At 34.7% G+C, this 21,122-nt stretch overlaps 2 protein-coding genes across 2 annotated transcripts; one reads left to right on the forward strand and one right to left on the reverse strand.

The window, feature by feature from the left end:
* The first annotated feature begins 3,174 nt into the window (after positions 1–3,174).
* Positions 3,175–5,375, forward strand: LOC147409544 (peptidase). Its single transcript, XM_086430073.1, has 2 exons — positions 3,175–3,553; positions 5,119–5,375. Exons 1-2 carry the CDS (start codon positions 3,321–3,323, stop codon positions 5,210–5,212), a joined length of 327 nt encoding a protein of 108 aa, XP_086286199.1. The 5' UTR covers positions 3,175–3,320; the 3' UTR covers positions 5,213–5,375.
* Positions 5,376–7,534: 2,159 nt separating this feature from the next.
* On the reverse strand, positions 7,535–17,768 carry LOC147409545 (large ribosomal subunit protein uL29c-like). Its single transcript, XM_086430098.1, has 2 exons — positions 17,399–17,768; positions 7,535–7,963 (listed from the first exon to the last, which is right to left on the reverse strand). The coding sequence occupies exons 1-2, from the start codon at positions 17,726–17,728 to the stop codon at positions 7,784–7,786; spliced, it is 510 nt and encodes a 169-aa protein (XP_086286224.1). The 5' UTR covers positions 17,729–17,768; the 3' UTR covers positions 7,535–7,783.
* Between the last annotated feature and the right edge of the window lie 3,354 nt (positions 17,769–21,122).

The following is a 21,122-nucleotide window of genomic DNA, read 5'->3' on the forward strand; positions in this document are numbered from 1 at the left end:
AAAGTTTTTTACAATTAAAAAAAAATATATTCATATAAAATCTTAAACCTAAAACAAAATAATCTAAGAAAAAATAAATTGAGATAATAAAAACATGATAACAAAATCCTAAAAACATATATAAACACACTTCGATTTCTTAGGGAATATCTTTACATCTCAATGATTTATTGGACACTACAATTTTCCAAGGAAAATTAAAGAACACGAAAGTGTTCACTTTTAAAAATAGAGAGCTTTTATTGCCACACCAACTTTTATTAAGAAGAATGCAAGATGGGTGCTAATTCCTTGTTGATATCATAGGAATGGTGGTGGTGTTAGTAAAAATTGTCGAGACAATATAGTCTCTTTAAAAATAATATTATTATTAGTCTCACACGTGCTTTGATAATGTTCATTAAACAAACGGTTGAGATGGGTGCATAGTCCCAAAGATTTTCAGAAAATTGCAGAGCTAAACTAATTCCTAAAAAGCAAGAACTCATTTTTGAAAAATTTTAATCTCTCCACATATCTCAACCACCCTTTAATGGAGATCCTGGGCCTAGCAATGAATTGAATATTTTTTTTGATACCCAATCCGATCCGATAAATATACGAACCATCGTGTTAGATCCTTCTCAATCCAATGGTTGTAATGTCAAGTAAAAAAATATGTCACACCCACATTTACTAAATGCACACCAATTCACATTGTCACTATTAAATTCCATCACTATCCCTAAATCTATAGGAAAATGACAAAACCATCAAATTGGATAAGAAAATAATCTAAAAATAAACTAATATCTAATCAAATTTATCCTAATCTCACCCAAATCCTTAGGGACAGAACATCATATCTTAATATTCTAAAATCTTCCCTCAAACTCATGGCGATCAAAGACTGATATGAGTTAGACAAAATCAATAACCCCTGATTAAGAGTCGTCATGTTGCAAAAAGGAGTTGTTGAAGGGAGTAACTGAAAAGATTATTGATTTTGTTGATGAGATAAAGTTTTGCAGGTCGTTGATGATTGATGATACACCCACATGTGTAGAAGAGATGGAGGAGCAATAGCTCAACTCAAATGAGCTTTCATTGGCCATCATCGGTTTAAGGTAGATTGTTCAACCTATGGGATTGTAATCCAAAAATGAAAAAGGCCTCTATGGGCCATGATGAACTTGATCATGAAGGATTCAAAGATTCAAAACAAATAAGAAGGAGTTTGATCACTATGGATTTAGGGCCATGATGAACTTGTTCAACTTACTTGTACCTATTTCAATGCCCCCTTCAAGGGTTCAACGTAGTTTGACCAACTTGACGTGCTCCTACCCCTTCATGTGGACCTAGTATTTGTAATTGGTGTAAAAAAAAAAAAAACTGTACACAAGTTTCTTTATAAATGATTAACATACAACTCTCTAAAAATTTCAAAATGATATTCATGTAACAAATTCTTGAAATTGAAAGGCAATTGTAATTCAAACTTTTTTTATTTTTTGATAACCACTACTTTCTAACTCTCCACGTGAGGGTCATCCATCTCATGGATGAAAAATAAGACAAAAGTTGGCAAGCCCTACCCACACAACTCTTTAAATCAACTAAAAGGTCAATGTCAACTATTAGACAAAAGTTGGTGTAGCATTAACAAAAGTTGGTGTGGCAATATAACTCTATTTTTCTTAACTCTGTTTCTAACCACATGTTTCTGTGGTTGTAAGAGAACATTGCTGTCTCAAGTTCAGATTCAAAGAGTTGTGTGGGTGAATCTTGTGGGTGCTGTCGAGAGCCCAAAGGTGAGTTGAGTGTGACGAAGATGGGTTCCATGGGTGAGTCGTGAGTGAGAGAGTGTGTTGATACTGCGTTGGCCATTAATGGATGGCTGCGGTGCTGCTGTGCAGGTGAGCATTTGGAGTTAAAAGGAGAAGAGATGATGAAGGTTTGTGAGTGATGGGTGAGAAGACAATGATGTTTGTGTGTTAATTGTGAATATGAGTGAGGGAGGGAGATGAATATGATGCTCTTGTAGGTGTTGGGACGAAGAGAATGAGGGTGAGTTTGAGTTCGATTGAGTTGGAGAAGATGACAATGGTGTTGAGACCGAAGGTTTCTCTTTTTTCTCTCTTTTTTTTTTTCCTTCTAGATTCTCTTAAAATTTTCGATGAATAACATGCTGTGGGAAGGATTGATTTAACACACAAATATTGAAAAATAAAAAAAAATTGCTTACCTGAGGGAGTTGCAGAGATGATTTCTTATTGTAAAATCTGAGAGAGATGACGCCAAGCTCTTCAAGCACTCTGTTTTTGTGGAAGAACCACGTGATGTTGCGGAGACTCGTTGTTGAAGAGTTGGAAGTCGAGAGACTCTGTTTTTGCGGAAGAACCGTGTGATGTTGCGGAGACTCGTTGAAGAGTTGGAAGTCGAGAGAGTCGGCTGTTTTTGACGAAGGAATCGGCAATTAAAAAGAGTTCCACTCCATCCCAAACACTAAAGTTCGAAAAAACCGAACGTGTTCGGATGAAATTAGCCTTCAACCGGCTTTTCCAAACAGAGCATTAGTCTCACCAATGTGGGGATACTCCCTAGGCTAACACACACACACAAAAAAATAAAAATAAATAAATAAATAAAATATTTTACACCTAGATTGATGTGTTATAAATAAAAATTGGTGTGCTAATAGCAGCTCTCTAAATTTGTTATAATTATTATTATTTATATAATAAAAAAAAAAAAAAAGGAAACATCCAACTAGTTTTAATAGTTTGACTCGTTGGAGGGTAGATGAGTTGGAAGAGTCAACTCGGTCTTTGAAAGTAGCATTTTTGGATACAAAGTTCGTTAAAACGATCGCTTTTAAAGTAGGCTAACACACTCACACACACACACAAATAAAAATAAATAAATAAATAAAATATTTTACACATAGATTGGTGTGTTATAAATAAAAGTTGGTGTGCTAATAGCAGCTCTCTAAATTTGTTATAATTATTATTATTTATATAAAAAAAAATTAAAAAAAATTAAAAGAAAAGAAGGAAAGATCCAACTAGTTTTAATAGTTTGACTCGTTGGACGGTAGATGAGTCGGAAGAGTCAACTCGGTCTTCGAAAGTAGCATTTTTGGATACAAAGTTCGTTAAAACGATCGCTTTTAAAGTTTTAATGACAGACAGCAGCCCAACGGCTTTCATTACTTCCATTACTTCAAATGACAATGTCAGCTCATGCTCTGCTTGTGCTTTTCTCCCAATCCATCACACCAAACCTACTTTCTCTTCTCTTTCTAGGGTTAGGGTTAGGGTTTTTCTTCAACTTCCATGGCGAACGACGCACTTCTTCGATCTTCTCTGGTTTGCTTGGGTGTGATAGTGTTGCTTATTGGAATCTACACGTACTCCTTCAAGAAGATGATGGTTACTTACGTTTTAGGTTTATTTGGAATTTCTGGTCTTCTTTTGCCCGATTGGGAGTTTTTCGATCGTGATTTCTCTCAGTGGTTCTACCCCTTGTCTACAGATACCAATTCTGCTCAAGGAAAGAGATCTACAAGGTAATTTCTCTTCTTGTGTTTCTTAGATTTGAAATTTGAATGATTTTGATCTCTGAAGGTAGGGTTTTGGTGAGTGTTCTTCAGTTTTTAATGAAAAATTCAGTTAGTGTGTATATGAGATTTGAAACACCTCTGTTTCGGTGAGGGAGATTTGGGTGAAGTACTGAAACCCTAAATTTCTTATGAACAAGACTCATCAATCCCTGCAAAATTTCCCAATTTTGGCATTATTGAAGATCTCTCTTGAACAAGTCTCCTTACCCTCAACAAATTGTGATTTAGCAATCTCTTATAGTTCGAGCTTAACTTTGAAAAACTAATAAGTTACATGGATCAAACAAGACTGCAAATCAGGTTACTCTGGTTTCTTAAACCCTTAATCTGTGTTGAGCAAGCCTCCTCAATCCAATTTTCCAGTAACATCCAATTCGTTTGAATGTGCCTTTAAGGTTCTCTCTCGAATTGGCATCAATGAATCTTAAATTTGATTTTGGAATCGGTATGTAAGTAAGGTAATTAGTTTCTCTTATTTCATTAGTAGTATAAGTTCGCGAATAATCAACTATGGTGGAGTTAGGCTTATCACGAATTTCCGACGATATGAGTTTGAGTGGTGTTTCATCCAATCCAAGTGGTTGTTCAGCTAATTGAGGACCAGATGAGAAGTCATTCCTCCTTGTTCAGTCTACTTGATATAATTTGTGAGCCCTTCAGAAGTTGTGATATTTGATGAAGTTGTGATATTTGATTGTTTTGTTGTGCTCTATCTGAGAGATATGGTAATCTTCACTTTGAGCGATCGTTTCTAAAATCCAATGGAGAGAATCATGCGGGCGATCAAACCATGAATCATTCGATCCCTTTTACCCTATAAAATTTGCACGAAGAAAGGAATGCATACAAATGCAAGATTGGGTTATGCTTTAAGAACTATGAAAATACTTCATCCTCACTAGATTGGTACAAAATCTTGTTTGATTTATTAGAGCGGGACAAAAAAAATCATGGTTAGGTCAAGTGAATAAATAGATAGAACCCTATGGCTCTAAATATAAAATAAAAAACGAGTTTTTGTGCTTAAGCCTAATGATTACCCGATCTAATTAGACGTTAAAAATAGATTAGTGTCTTATGCAGGAAAATGCTCTCTCCCATAAGTAGATCCTTTTTTGTGAGATTATCTAAGCACAGTACACAAAGAAAAGTAAATCAAGATGCACCACACACAAAAGATACAGATTTTTACGTGCTTCCCTCAAGATTGAGGTATTTCCACAGATCACACTGATTCCACTAGGAAGAGAAAAAACGCAGTTACAGATTACACATTTTCACTGAATATATATATATATACCCCCAGGGAAACCTAACTAGGGTTTTACATAACCGAGGAAGGATTGATATTATGGTGTATGGCGTGACAGTATAGTTCTCTCCACCTCGTCATTTATATTTTTTTCTAAATGTTTGAAATATATATTTTTTGGATAGTATTTGAGTGTTACAGATGATTCTTATAACGTTCAATTGTTAATGAATGTTCTTGAATATCCTTTTGTATGCAGGTTTAGAATCTACCCTCTGAGATTGGTTGTGTACACCACGGTCTACAGCTTTGGTCTATACAAGTGGTGGAAGTTCGTATTTAATAACCAGTAGATTTATTTCATGAACTCTTCTATCAAATGCAATATGAGACGGATTTGACGATACTTCTTCGAATTGTAGATTCTAAGTCTTCTTATTGTTAATTTAATACCAGGACCTCAGTTTTTCTATATCTACATGTCAAGAGTTTTAAATGGTCATACAGGTTTGTCCTCTTAATTTCTTAAATTTGGGCCTTGTTAATCCCAAAAAACCATTTCAATTTCGTCCCTCAATGACTGATTTGCAGATGATCTGATTTTTTTTTATTATCAAACCTAATTAAATTATTGCAATCATTCTATAAAACAAGTCCTATAAACATTTGCAAACATTATTCGATTCCAATCTCACGCACTCTCAGTAGTTCCAAATGATCAAGTTTACAATAACACTAAACTAACGAGCGTTAGAGGTCTTGAGTTCAAACCCCCTCGTTGACCACCTACTGGGAATTTTCTCATCTTGCCCAATATGTGTGATGGATCGATTATTGCATGTACTCAGGAGATTAGGGTGAGATATGGTGCTCTAAGAGGCTAGTTGCCTTGCCCCTGCTAGTCAGGCCTACAGGTTAGGAACCCTGTCATCAAAATATAAAATAAAAAATCACAATAAAAATAATAGTTTTGGTAATGTAGATATGCCCTTTATCCTATTCTTTTCTTGGAAATTAATAGAAAATGACTTAAATGACCTTTTCTTCAACCTTGCCAAAATTCCTTTATTTGTTTTTTTCACAAACTTAGTCATCTTAAATCCTTAGGATAAATAGTGTTACTCTCATCTTCAACTTCAAGATTCTATCTCCTTCAACCTTCAATACTAAACAACAAAACAAGATAACTTGATGAGAATGGATTTTTGGCAAGAAAAAACAGGAATTTTTGGTAAGATGTTGAAGATAAAATCAAGTAACTTCTAAAATAACTTCACATTTTATTTTTGCAAAAAAGCACTGCAAATACATTATGAAATTCAACCAAGCAAGGAAATATTTTGCAGGAGATTTATTGATGGCCATCAAGCCATTAAATCATGTGGGACTATTCTAACACTCTCCCTCAGTGCCAGGACTGGAGACACTTTGCTCTTCCCCGCCACGTGGGGTTGGAGATACTAACTCAACCCATCCTTGAGGTATACATACCTTGTTAAAGCCCATGAGCCTAACTCATCGTTGAAAATCGGCTTGCAAGGAAAGAGTTTCCCCTATTTTATACATTGCACATCCCACTAGTACCCAAGTGATTTGGGACTATTCTAATGAGCCCCGCCTAAGAGGTAATATAACATCTGACAGCAACAACGTTGATTTCTGAGCTAACAAGCATACTTCCCAGCCTCTCTTCTTGCTTGTGTGCTTGTCATGGGAATTGATTGTTCTTCTATCCACGTGCTCTCAATCTTTATCGAAAAATAAAGGGAAAATTGCTAAAAGACGATTAAATATTTTAATATTTATCAAAAAGAATCTATTTTTTCAAAACATACAAAAAACGAATTAAGTCGTTGGACAGTCCAGCATTTTAGTAACTCACTGAACTATGCAGTGTTTTAGTGTGTTAAAATACATTGATTTACCATAAATGCCCTCTAAATGATTAAAACGTTGAATTGTCTAGCGTTTTAATAATTTGCTTTAACACCCTAGCAATTTAGCCTCCATTTAAAATGCTGCACAGTCCAATGAGTTTCTAAAATGCTGGATTGTTCGGCGACTTAATTCTATTTTGGTAATTTTTGAGCAATTAGATTCTTTTTTGTAAATATTAAAATATTTAACCCTCTTTTCATAATTTTCCCAAAAATAAATGATAATTCAGAATTTCTTCACTACCTAATTAAAGAAAAGATTAGTAGGTTCATTATAGGTCCAATATCAGAAGCTGAGAATTTATTTTTCCCCTCTAGATGTTTTTTCAGAAAAATAACTTCTTACTATTTTGGATGCTCTAAAAATTCTTTTTTAAACAATAGATATTATAATAAAAAAATTAAAATATATTAAATAATTAAGCAACTCGAATTCTAGATAAGTCGTTGCGACAAGCAAGTCACATTTTATCTCTCTCTTGGATTGCCTCTGAGACCAAGTTGACTCACCCACCGTACAAGTTGTAAAATCATGCACCGTGCCTGCTCCAAGCTGTGGTTACTTAAATCCAGACTTTGTCGAGACTTCACAAATGAGATACGAAAAGTTTCAAACAATGTTTTGAACAACTGATTTAGTGAGTGTTATTTTTACGAGTATTTTTTTTTAATTTTTGACAAAGATTGGTGATCAGTCCAACAAAATCAAGCCACGGTACAATTGCAATCACACACCAATTTGACAAAATTTCAACCTAATCATCGGCTTGGTTTTTAAAACATAGGTTTCAATTACAAGCAACAACTTCAATGAAATCTTCCATTCCCCAAGCCCTCTTGAATTGGAAAGGTAAAATTTTACATTTCGAAGATCTAATGGAGAAATGCTGGAAAATTTGAAGGGCATTAATCTCCAATACCTAAAAACAATCAGTTAATGCAAATACCTTCAGAAAAAAAATTCTATTTTTACAGAATGAGGGTTGGTCAGGATAAAGTCGACTTCTCTGCTTCTGCAGCTTTCTCCTCTTCTTGCATTTTCCTCAATGATGGAGGTGGCCTGACAACAATGCTTTTCTTCCATTGCCGGTCAAACTTCCTTGACAACCTCTTGTTGACCCCCTCCTCGATCTCTCTTTCCCTTCTTACAGTCAGATTGCGGGCAATCTATTTTTTGAAAAAGAAAGAATGATGTTTAGAGAGGATGATCATAGCCAAGTAAAGTTATTAAGCAAGAAAATAGTAAAATCTACATGGTACCTTTCAAACTTTAGAGAGCAGTATAATCTCAACAACATTTTCTAAAGGAGCCGTGCTAAACTGACTCAAAAAAGACACTCAAATACACTCAACTGACGTGGAATGCACACAACTAGATTTTTCTCCTCGAGATACACAAGGAAAAAATCTATGGTTTTGTGTACATTCCACATTAGTTGAGTGTTTTTTTTTTTTTTTGAGTCAGGTATTATTCTTTCTAAACAATCAAAGTTCATACCATGCATAGGTATGATTTTGCAACTGTGACAACTTTGTAATGTGAAGGGAAACACATGGTCCAGACAGGGATAGAGAAAAAGGAAATCAAATGATTTTTTTATATTTTTATAAATGAGTCATTATGGAATCAAATCAGTATCACAACAAATGAAAGTAGCGGACATGCTTTTATTGTTTAACAATAACGTGAAGCACTAGAAAGACCAATTTACAAGCTCCGTATAAAAGGAAAGTGGTTGAAGGTTCTAAAAGAACAAGAAGAAGACCTTAAAAATAACATGGATGGAGGAAGTGAGAGCATATATGAACACACTTGAATTAACATGACATGAATTTAGACAAATTGAGGAAAAAGTTTCATTTAGCGGACCCCAGATTGTTGAGGAAAGGTTTTCGTAGGAACCAAAAACATCCCCTTCCTAAGGATTAGCAAAATTACTAAATCAAGACAATCGGATCCGTTCTAATCCTATCCAACACGTAAACACGATTTGAAAATGTAGGCGGATTGACCTCTTTGGCAGACCCCCTCCCCCTCTATCAGTTCCCTCAAGGTGGTTCGGTCTCCATGGCTGGCCCCTCTCCTCTCCGTGTTACATCTAGGTGGTTAGACTACCATGGTTGACCCCTCAATGGTTGACCCCTTGCTATTTTATCCAAAGAAGGTTCGGCCTCCTCAAGAAGCCGATCCCTTTTTATTTCTTCCAAAGGAGGTTTGACCTCCCCAAGGAGTCGACCCTTGCTACATCATCCGACCCTTCTCTCAAACACTAAAGTTATTCGACCAAGTTCTGTCAACATCAATTAATGCTCCTCCTCTTTTTCCTTCTTCTTCTTCTCCTACTCAGTGGCTAATGTTACTACTTCTTCTTCTCCTACTCTTCAGTAGCTAATACTACTACTTCTTCTCCATATCCTGCTCTTACTCAGTAGTTGATGTTACTGCTTCTTCTCCCTTTCCCACTCTTACTCCCTAATTGATATTACTATTGTTGCTCCTACATTTGGGAATTACTCTAAGGAGATTGATACACAAAGAGAATTGTGTAAAGCTACCCAAGTAGCAACATAGCAAAATATTATAACTAGTCATCATAAAGTTACCAAAGTAACAAAGTTCATTACAACATGCTCTACCACCAAGGTAAAACACACATGGTGCCCAAAAGAATTGCAGACACATACCTTGACTAAGTCAACTCGAGAAACTAAAAAATCATCGAGTTGGACCAATTGCATCGTTAAGACCACTCTTCGTATAAGTTACAAGAACCATGAAGAGTGGGTCTTCATTATCATCAAAACATCATGAGCTTTTATTACCATAAATGTTAGATAACATAGTTGAGTGGTTACAACTGAATTTACTACTCCCATTAAAGAGTCCACTCTATAAATAAGGAGGCTTATCCCACTCAAACCCAAGGCAGAAGCCACATAAGAAATCCCTTAGTCTTATTTTCTTCTTATTGCTCTGCAACTTTTACCAAGTTCTAACTTGATCATAGGAGGACCTTTGGCCGATACCACACCGATGTCTTTTCAAGTGATGATTAATGGAGAAAATGACCAGAAAAAAAGATTCATCGGAGAATACAATCAGAGTATGTTTGATTGCACATGGAAAATAGGGTGGAAAATCAATTTCCATGGAAAATGACATTTTTCAGTGTTTGATTGCACATGGAAATGAAAATTCATTTTCCACCCCAATCAAAAAGTCCACCAAAACATGGATTTCACTTTCCCACTCATATGGGTGGGAAAGTGAAATCCACCCATATTTTCCATCCCCAATTCTTCCCCACTCATATCTTCTTCTTTCCTACCACCACCACCACCATTACACTAACCTCGTCGTCATCGTCATCACCGTCGCCGTTTCCGTCTCTATTATCACCATCTCCGACCACCTTCTCTCTCTCTCTCTTCTTCTCTTTCTTCTCCATCCCTCACCTCCTCCGCCACCACCACCATCACGTTTTCCCCCCATCTTCTTCCTCACTTACCTCCACCGTCATCACCGCCGCTGCCACATCCTCCCCCCTCCCTTTTCCTCCTCATCTTCTCTTCTTCTTTTTTCTCATATTTTTTCCATGATTTTATCCAAGTAAAATCAAACAATGAAATTTGATTTTCAACCCTACCTATTTTCCACCACTATTTTTCCATGGATTTCAAATTCCATGGAAAGTCACTTTCCATGCAATCAAACATACCCTCAGAGTCATCATTCATTGCAACAAAAAATTCGAGGATCAAGGAATCAAGTGCTACACAAATCTCAAGAAGTGGCAGACCCAAAAAATCTCCTACACTTTTGATGATGACGATGATTCATTATAGCAATGAACATGAAATGTTTTTCTTCACTATTCCCAAGCTTATCATTAACTTGTCTCTTTTTTATGAATTTTCGTGATTACTACAACGACCCTATCATGACGATGACTGAAAATGATTCGATTTTTTTTCATTCTAGCTCAAATGTGAATTTTCAAGCCTTGGCCGTATTTCAACCCTCGCTAATTGTTAATTTCCACCTGCAACGATTTTTCAAAGTTTAAATCCATGTTGTGACATTGACTTGGTATGCCTATATAACTTGATTGAGAAATATAGGCTTTGTAAGAGATTTTTCAAGTCCCCCAATCCTCAAGATCTGTACTGAAATTAATTCTTCACTCCAATATTATTCTCCAATGATCTTTTCAGTTTTTGGTCAAATTCTCTGAGGAACCTTCATTTCCAAGATTGTCTTCTCTGTTAATTTTCACCTGAAAAGACACTAGTATGATGCCAGTCAAAGAGCCTTCGATGATCGAGTTAGTACTTGATGAAAATTGCAAAGCAAAAAATAAGAGAACAAGAATAAGAGAATCTTGTGTGGCTTGTGTCTTGGTTTTGAAAGGGATAAGTCTCTCTTTTATAGAGTAAACTCATTAATGAGGAGTTGTAACTCAGTTGTAACCACTACCCATGTTGTATAGCATTTATGGTAATAAAAGCTCATAATGCTTTAATGATCATAAAGACCCACTCATCATGATTTTTATAACTTACATTAGTGACCTTAAATATATAACTGCTCTAACTCGGTAACTGCTCAGTTCCCTAAGTTAGCTTAGTCAAGTTATGTAGTCATAACTCTTTTGGGAACAATATCTATTGTTTTTTTTTTTTTTGTGGAGCTGGTGCTAATTGAGTAGTCTTGTTTATGATAATGATTAATTGTAGTATCTTTACCACTCAAGAAACTTTGTACAATATTACTTCTTTTATTACCGATTATATTGGTATATTGTAATTGATTATTATAGAGAAGTGTTGGCTTATAGGGCCAAACCTTTTAATGAGAATGCTCAAAAAGGTTGGCCAAGGTGTCGAATCATCTTGAAGTCTAAACAAAGGGGGTTGGTATAACATAATTAGATATCGAAATACCTAAATGTATATAAACAATCAAAGTTCATACCATGCATAGGTATGATTTTGCAACCGTGACAACTTTGTAATGTGAAGGGAAACACATGGTCCAGACAGGAATAGAGAAAAAGGAAATCAAATGATTTTTTATATTTTTATAAATGAGTCATTATGGAATCAAATTAGTATCACAACAAATGCAAAGTAGTGAACATGCTTTTATTGTTTAACAATGACGTGCAGTACTATAAAGACCAATTTACAAGCTCCATATAAAAAGGAAAATCATTGAAGGTTCTTAAAGAACAAGAAGAAGACCCAAAAAATAACATGGATTGAGGAAGTGAGAGCATATATGAACACACTTGAATTAACATGACATGAATTTAGACAAATTGAGAAAAAAGTTTCATTTAACGGACCCCAGATTGTTGGGGAAAGGTTTTCGTAGGAACCAAAAATATCCCCTTCCTAGGGATTAGCAAAATTACTAAATCAAGACAATTGGATCCAATCTAATATGATCCAACACGTAAACCCGATTCGAAAATGTAGTCAGATCGACCTCTTTGGTAGACCGCCTCCCCCTCTATTAGTTCCCTCAAGGTGGTTCGATCTCTATGGCCGGCCCCTCTCCTCTCCGTGTTACATCTAGGTGGTTAGACTACCATGGTCGACCCCTCAATGTTTCACATAGAAATGTGGTATGGCCTCCTAAAGGAACCAACCCCTTGCTATAACATCCCAAGGAGGTTCGACCTCCTCAAGGAACAGACCCCTTGCTATTTCATCCAAAGGAGGTTTGGCCTCCCCAAGGAGACGACCCATTGCTACAATATCCGACCCTTCTCTTAAACACCTTCTTCTTCTCCTACTCTTCAATAACTGATACTACTATTTCTTCTCCTTCTCCTGCTCTTAGTCAGTAATTGATGTTACTGCTTCTTCTCCTTCGCCCACTCTTACTCCTTAATTGATCTTACTACTGTTGCTCCTACTTTTGGGAATTACTCTAAGGAGATCAATATACTAAGAGAATTGTGTAAAGCTACCCAAGTAGTAACATAGCAAAATACTATAACTAGTCACCATAAAGCTACCAAAATAGCAAAGTTCACTACAAAATGCTCTACCACCAAGGTAAAACACACATGGTGCTCGAAAGAGTTGCAAACACATAACTCGACTAAGTCAACTCGAGAAACTAAAAAGTCACTGAGTTGGACCGATTACATATTTAAGGCCACTCCTCATGTAGGTTACAAGAGCTATGAGGAGTGTGTCTTCATTATCATCAAAGCATCACGAGTTTTTATTACCATAAATATTAGACAACATGGGTGAGTGGTTACAACTGAATTTACTACCCCATTAAAGAGCCCACTCTATAAATAGGGGGAGACTTATCCCACTCAAACCCAAGGCAGAAGTCACACAAGAAATCCCTTAGACTTATTCTTTTCTTATTGCTCTACAACTTTTACCAAGTTCTAACTTGATCGTAGGAGGACTTTTGGCCGGTACCACACCAGTGTCTTTTCAAATAATAATTAATGGAAAAAACAACCAGAAAAGAAGGTTCACCGGAGAAGACAATCAGAGTCATCATTCATTGCAACAAAAAATTCAAGGATCAAGGAATCAAGTGCTACACAAATCTCAAGAAGTGGCATACCCAAAAAATCTCCTACACTTTTGATGATGACGATGATTCTTTATAGCAATGAACATGAAATGTTTTTCTTCACTAGTCCTAAGTTTATCATTAACTTGTCTTTTTTTTATGAATTTTCGTGATTACTTCAACGACCCTATCATGACGATGACTGAAAATGATTCGGTTTTTTTCATTCCAGCTCAAATGTGAATTTTCAAGCCTTGGCCATATTTCAACCTTCGCTAATTGCTAATTTCCACCTACGACAATTTTGCCAAGTTTAAATCCATGTTGTGACATTGACTTGGTATGCCTATATGACTTGATCGAGAAATATAGACTTTGTAGGAGATTTTTCAGGTCCCCCGATCCTCCTTGAGATCTGTACTGAAATTAATGCTTCATTCCAATATTATTCTCCAATGATCCTTTTAGTTTTTAGTCAACTTCTCCAGAGAACCTTCCTTTCCAAGATTGTCTTCTCCGTCAATCTTCACCTGAAAAAACACTAATATAATGCCAGCCAAAAAGCCTCCGATGATCAAGTTAGTACTTGACGAAAATTGCAAAGTAAAAAAGAAGAAAACAAGAGTAAGAGAATTTTGTGTGGCTTGTGCCTTGGGTTTGAGTGGGAGAAATCTCTTTTTTATAGAGTGAACTCATTAATGGGGAGTAGTGACTCAGTTGTAACCACTACCCATGTTGTATAGCATTTATGGTAATAAAAGCTCATAATGCTTTGATGATCATGAAAACCTACTCATCATGGTTCTTATAATTTACATGAGTGACCTTAAATATGTAACTGCTCTAACTCGAAAACTACTCAGTTCCTCGAGTTAGCTCAATCAAGTTATGCAATCGTAACTCTTTTGGGCACCGTATCTGTTTTTCTTTGGTTGTAGAGCTTGTACTACTTGAGTAGTCTTGTTTATGATAATGATTAATTGTAGTATCTTTATCACTCAAGTAACTTTGTACAATATTACTTTTTTTATTACCAAGTATATTGGTATATTGTAATTGATTATTGTAGAGAAGTGTTGGCTTACAGGGCCGAACCTTTTAATGAGAATGCTCATAAAGGTTGGCCAAGGTGTCGAATCATCTTGAGGTCTAAACAAAGGGGTTGGTCAAGAAGGCCAAACCTCCTAACATAATTAGATATCGAAATACCTAGATGTATATTGACAAGGGTTCGGCCAAGGGGAGTGAGCCTCATGGTGAGAGTAAGAGATGGGTTGATCAAGGGGGCAGAACCTATTAGTGGAATCGAGTGAAGGGTCGGCCAAAGGGGGCCGAACCTATAGTGAAATCGAGAGAGGGGTTGGCCACGTGGCCGAATCTATAGTGAAATCGTGAGAAGGGTCGACTAGGGAGGCCAAACCTTTAGTGAAATCGAGAAGGGGGGGGCGACCAATATGCCTGAACCTATAGTGAAATCTACAGAGGGGTTCGGCCAAGGGAACCAAACCTTTAGTGAAATCGAGGGGGGGGGTTGGCCAATGTGGCCAAACCTCATAGAGGGAATAATAAAGGGGGCCGGCCGAACTGCCTGATGGGTTTTTAGATTGGATCTATGGGTTGGACCGAGTTTAGCTGAATCCGATCATATTAATTTTGTAATTTTACTAATCCATAGGAAGGGCATTTTCTTCAAGGAATTTATGACTGGGACATCAAAGTTTGAAGAGTAGATTTTAGTTTTCATTTAGTTTTCTGTTTTGGGACTTTATTTTTATGTTTTTCTGGGTTTTTTCATGTTTTATTGAGCCTATGGTCTTATTATAATATTTAGGGGTAGTTTGGTAAATTTAGTTTATCTTTTATTTAAGTTTATGAAAGTTGAAATTAGGATTTTATTTGGTATTTTAGTTTATTAGGATTCTTAGATTTATTTTCGTTATATATAGATTATATAAGGGTTTTTTTTAACGAAGATTTGATGAATAAAGAATGAGTTTCTTTCATGTAGTGAAGTGAGCTTTCCACCATTCTTGGTGTGATCCCAAAAAACCCTTGATGTGATTGCAAGGTACTATTTGTTCTATCATCTTCTCATCTTTCCATTTTTTTTTTTTATTGTTTCCTGATTTTCTTGAAATTTTGAATTCTTGAATCCATCAAGAATTTTTTTTTCTTGATTTTCTTTAATCCTTATTATTCTTGATTTTCTTGATTCTTTAATTTTTATTCTTTATTCTTGAACCTACAAACCTCAACCCTTAATACTTTTCATATTTCTTTAACCTTTACCCTATAAACCTTAACCTTTAACCCTTTTCCTCTAGCCTTTTGCAATTTTTTTTGTATTTTAGGTCATTGGGATTGTGGTCATACTTGTAAGAGGTCAAAATTAAACCTTAACACAACCAAATCCTTTTGGGTTTACCCTATTCTACCCAAATCCTTAACCCAATCCTATACCAAATTCCCTAACCACCCATTCTTTCTTTTCTTCCCTCACGTCTTGCATCAATTTAATTGCAGATTTAGGCCCTCACTTGGGTTGTTCCCTTCTTATACATCTCCTAATTCCTTGTCTTTGGCAATTTCCCTAATAGATCTCTTTGAACTCTTGGAAGGGCTTCTTTTTTCCTCTACCTGTACTCCTTGTTTTTCAGAAATTATCCATAATGTTAGAAATTTTATATTATACAATAAAAAAAACAGATATAATGATCCAAATTTTAAATATACAAACAATCATTAAAAATATAACATATATGCATATTAGAATTACAAAAGGAAATTAAAGCTACCTATATCCAAAAAGTATCACATCTAAAACACCATTGTCGTATCACATTTAAGTGTCATATTAGTCAAACTATAAATATCATGTATCCATATATCCAAAAAGCAGCAAAAAAAAAAATAAGTAAATGTTCCTTTGGTAATGAAAATAAGATGATAAGACATTCTTCCTCAACGACGACTAACGCACTTAAGAGAAGCTAAAGTTTATGGGGAGATTGAAGATATCTTTAAGATATAATAGAAAAATCTCTTTAGGTATTTCTATTTTATGTATACGCAATTGAATTTCTCAAGAAAATACATTGTATCTTCATATTTCAATTTGCCAAACACACCGAAAAAATTCAGTAAACCAAAACAATTGCGTTTGCAAATTTTTTGGTACATGGTCCGGTGTATTCCATGAGCCATACTAAGAATTTGGTTCACTTCGTAAAGGTTTGCAGTTCGGTATAAGAGGATTAAATTCGGTTACTAAGATTTAACCTACATTATTTTAAAAACAAAAAGGTGATAGCTTGGTATGTTGGCAAAGTTTGTGTGTGGCAATAACACATACCTAAGATCAAAACCCCATCTTCACACTTAAACCTATAAAATAAATCGTCCCAATCCTGAATTGGTTGCTAAGATGTTCAAATTAAGGATTCAAACAGGAAATTTATGCACTAAAGGAGACAATGAGTGAGATTTTATTGGCACACCAACTTTTACTTATAACACACCAATCCTTCTGAAATTAACCAGTCAGTTATAATTTGTAAGTAAGAGTTGGTGTGTTAATAGAAGCTCTCTAAAATTACGAAGTTATCAAATAAATTAGAGCCCCATCCTTCAAGAGGGTTTATATTAACAGAAAACATCAAAGCAATTCCAATCTAAACAACCTCACAAAGAGAGAGAGGAAACAAAAAACTGTTATTGGCACCCAACGTTTACTTATTATTACACCCCAATTTCTTATATTATTCATCACACCCCCAATAAAAGATCACCATTCACACATTACAAAGGTTTGGCTCAAATTATTATCTAAGCATTACAAAGCATTATAACAATTTCAACACTTGTTTACAATTATGATTAGTCTCATAAAATTTTAAACCCAGAAAAGCGTGAGAGAGCTTCTATTGGCACCCCAACTTTTACTTATTGTCAACTATTTACCTTAATTTTACTAAGGGTGTAATAAGTAAAAGTTGGGGTGCCAATAGCAGCTCTAAAATAATCGGAGGTTTAAAAGTTTCAGAGACGAATACCCTTTTGCGCATTCGACGAAACTCGCTGGATTTGAACTCTTCACGAGCTGATTTTTGTAGCCGAAGCATTAAGAGCTCTCCCTTGAGATCAATGACCTCATCGTTGAGTTCATCAGTGGTCTTGGATCGAATTTCTTTCAGTTCTTCTTGTCTTTTAGCCATCATTACTACAGAGGAATGAGGGTTTCGAAGAGATGACGAAGAGGGGATTCCGAGAGGACAAACTTGGTAAATTCTAGCTCCATGGAAGGAGGATTTAGGGTTTGCAGATAAGATTTTTGAAGAAGAGAAGAGAATGCTTGAATGTGAAGCCATGGGAAGAACCAACATTTTTCTCTCTCTCAAAGGGGGATAACGCTCTTTTTTCTCTTTAGATTTTCTAATTTTCTATGTGCCATGTGAAATGACTGAAACGCCCTCTAGAGAGTAGAGCTATATTATTTGACGTGGGAGGTTCCGCTAACCATAGCTGGATGACAAGACGCTGACAAAATTTTTGTCATATGTGACTAAAAGTTTTTGGATTGGATTGATTTTTTATGAAGGATGATTTTTTGTAAAGGATATCATCCTCATCAAAAATCAGCTGAATGTATAATTTCTAGGTTTATTAAAAATGATTTATAAATTTTTAGTAAAAAATTAATAATTTATAATTCTAAAATAATTTTGATGGGTTAGAAGTTTTCAAATTCGACTGATTTTTTGTGAGAATGATCTCCTCACTATAGATATCATCCTTATAAAAAATCAGCTCAATCCGAAACTTTCAAGTCGTGTATGACAAAAAAATTTGTCAGCGTTTTGTTATCCTAAAATTGTTTGTCAAACGCTCCCCTTACTTGACACTTGACACTTGTTCGTAGGGCTTAAAATAGGTTGTATTTTATCAAAATTTCAAGTGATTCAAATCCGGATGTTGTGGGTTTGGTTCCTTCAAATATATCAAAATTAAAATATGGGTTAATATTCATTGACCTGAATCGGATCCGGGTCAAATTTGAATTCATCTCTACATCCGCTTAGATCTGAATGATATGTTATTTTATAAGTTATATTTTTATATTTTTCAATGTGTCTTTATTTAATCAACATGTGTTGGTTCACAGTGACCAAGACGTTACTCTAAAGAAGAAGAGGTCTTGAGTTCAAGTCATTTTTTTGTCACCTTTAACGTTTTTTCTTAGAATAACCTAGGACAATTCAAAATTAGTCGACCTTAATTAATTAATACGATCGATATGGATTTAGCGAAAGAAAAATGGTTTGGATATGATTTTAGCTAGTAGGATCCGAATAAAAAATCCAGATATAGATATACTCCTATCCGTACTGAACCCGACCTGTTTAAGCCCTATTTATTCATTCGATTCGAATTTAGGTTCACAATTGGCCATCCTACAACCAACCCGATTTGTAGAGCTAGGAAAAGATAATTTATTTCTTTATGTTATGGCATAAAATGGGTGATATTTGACATGAAATTTGAATGTTTCAAAAATTAAATTTAGGGAGTTTTGACTCCTTGGGACTTAAATAAAAAATGGGGTCGAATATGGTGTTAATATCTATTGATCTAACTTAGATCCAAGTTGAATATGGATCCCTCCAAATCCAAATGATGTATTGCTCTGAAAACTGTATTTTTGATCTTTTCAAGATATGTTTTTTCTAATATTTTATTTTTATTTTTATTTCTATAAGATAAATTCTTATAAAATGAAATGATTATAATGGTAAAATAGAATAATATTATACGCTTACATAGAAGTAAGGTAGGAAAAAGCAGTCCAATGGCTAAAATTACCCAACTTGATCTGAACAATTAGAATCAAACAATTCAGGTCAAGTTGATTCCGATTTTAGTGAACACAATATGGGTCGAATATAATCTTAGTTAATAGGGTTTGGGTCTTGTTCAATTTAAGAAAAAATATGAATCCAAATAAGGATCAGATCAGGTTTGACCCATTTTATATTGTACTTGATTTGCTTAGGTTCATTAATTTGGTTCACATGTGAAAGGTGTGAATATTCTTATGTAAAGACAAGACTTATGAATTTTCGATGGATAAGGATTCTAGTCGCAGTCACGTTATAAATAAGGTCTAATCTTTATTTTCTCTATATAATAATAAAAATAAAATAGATGTAAGGTTGACTTTACTAAAGTTTTGTGAGGGATAAACCTTGTATTCAATTATAATTTTGTGGGATAAACCTCCCATCAAACTACAATTTTTTGGGGTCCATCATACCCATTTTATTGTCATTCACTTTCACCCTTTCAACTTTATTATTTTTCCTCTCATCTTCTCCATTTTTTTCAATAATATCCCTTTAATTTTACTATCCTTTCTCTTATACCCACTTTTCAATAATACCTCTCAAACTTTAGAGCAACTCCAACAGACTTTTTAAACCTGACATGCTCTTTATTATAAAGAGTCAAACCACAAAAATCGAGTCCAACAGATTCTTTATTGTCTTATGTTAAAGTAGGGAACACAAAAATTGAGGCCAAGACTCGTCACATGTAGTGAGGGTTCTTTGTCTCGTTATGAATAAAAATATAATACAAAATCATAAAATAAAATACTTTCCTTACTAAGGGTAGTTGGGCCCACATGGATTATCACATTGACAATTCAACACATCTTTTTAGTTTTTACGGAAAGACTCATATTCATTATAATGTATATATTGTTTGAGCTTGATCTAAGGTTTTGAAAATGGACGGCTACCGAACTTTTAAAACTTAAAATTAAAATTCAACCATGAAAAATATGGGGGTACTTTAATTTTTTTTTTTTTTTCAAAGTTCTTAAAATTTCCTTCTCTAGTATCATGTAGCATTAGATCATGTGTTTGATTCCAAGATGTGAGGTCATGTCTCTTAGTAAGATTTGAACTCATTTTCAACAAATGAAAGATTTATTGAGTCTGTTGGAGCACTCGACAAATTTTAGATTAATTAAAATAACATTTGTCAGTTTTTGCCAAAATATGCTCTTTATTTTAAAGAATATTATTGGAGATACTCTTACTATCTTTCCTCTTTTATTCCTTTAACCCACTTCATTGTCTTTCCTCATCTCCCCTGTTCTTATTAATATCTCTCCAACAGTATTATTTTTTCTCTTTTACTTATTACTCTCGAGGAATTGTTATATTTTTTTTATTTTATCCCTTAACCCCAAAAAGGATACCCGTGCCTATGGCATGAGCAAACTCTAGTAATTATACGTTGTAGAATCCCATCATCTTTTGTTTTCAAAAGAGGAGAAAGTAAAACACAAAATAACCCAAATGTTATTCTCTTCTTGTAACTTTTCAATCGTTACGTTGATTTTCATAGGTATAAACGTTAGTCTTAATTTATCTTTCACTAGATTTCTTGACTTGTGGATTGAATATCACATTTTCAAGTGTCATTTTTATATTATCCTCATGTTTGATTTGATTTGATTTATTTATTTTCTATTTTAAAACTTGTTTTATTTTAGGATAAAAAAAATATGTAACTTATAAGTGGGGTCCAAAAATTTGGCCAACAAATTTGTTTATTGAGGTTTAAAAAGTTCATTCCAGAATTAACCTTGACTCCTTTATTGGGTTATGCGTCAAGTAGGTTTCATGGGCCACCAAATTTATACAGTTAGAACCATGATTAGACAGATTAGATTTGTGCTCATTTGGGTCAAATTTGATTTTAGGTCGATTT

This window comes from Akebia trifoliata, chromosome 2 (genome assembly GCF_017979445.1).
Source record: "Akebia trifoliata isolate Shusen 1 chromosome 2, ASM1797944v1, whole genome shotgun sequence".
Taxonomy (NCBI): Eukaryota; Viridiplantae; Streptophyta; class Magnoliopsida; order Ranunculales; family Lardizabalaceae; genus Akebia; species Akebia trifoliata.

Excerpts from the sequence above, each read along its gene's own strand:
- LOC147409544 (XM_086430073.1), top strand. The coding sequence starts at position 3,321 with ATGGCGAACGACGCACTTCTTCGATCTTCTCTGGTTTGCTTGGGTGTG. Across the intron at positions 3,554-5,118 it reads CAAGGAAAGAGATCTACAAG|GTTTAGAATCTACCCTCTGA; the intron begins GTAATTTCTCTT and ends TTTTGTATGCAG.
- LOC147409545 (XM_086430098.1), bottom strand. The coding sequence starts at position 17,728 with ATGTTGGTTCTTCCCATGGCTTCACATTCAAGCATTCTCTTCTCTTCT. Across the intron at positions 7,964-17,398 it reads TTCGTCGAATGCGCAAAAGG|ATTGCCCGCAATCTGACTGT; the intron begins GTATTCGTCTCT and ends TTCAAAAAATAG.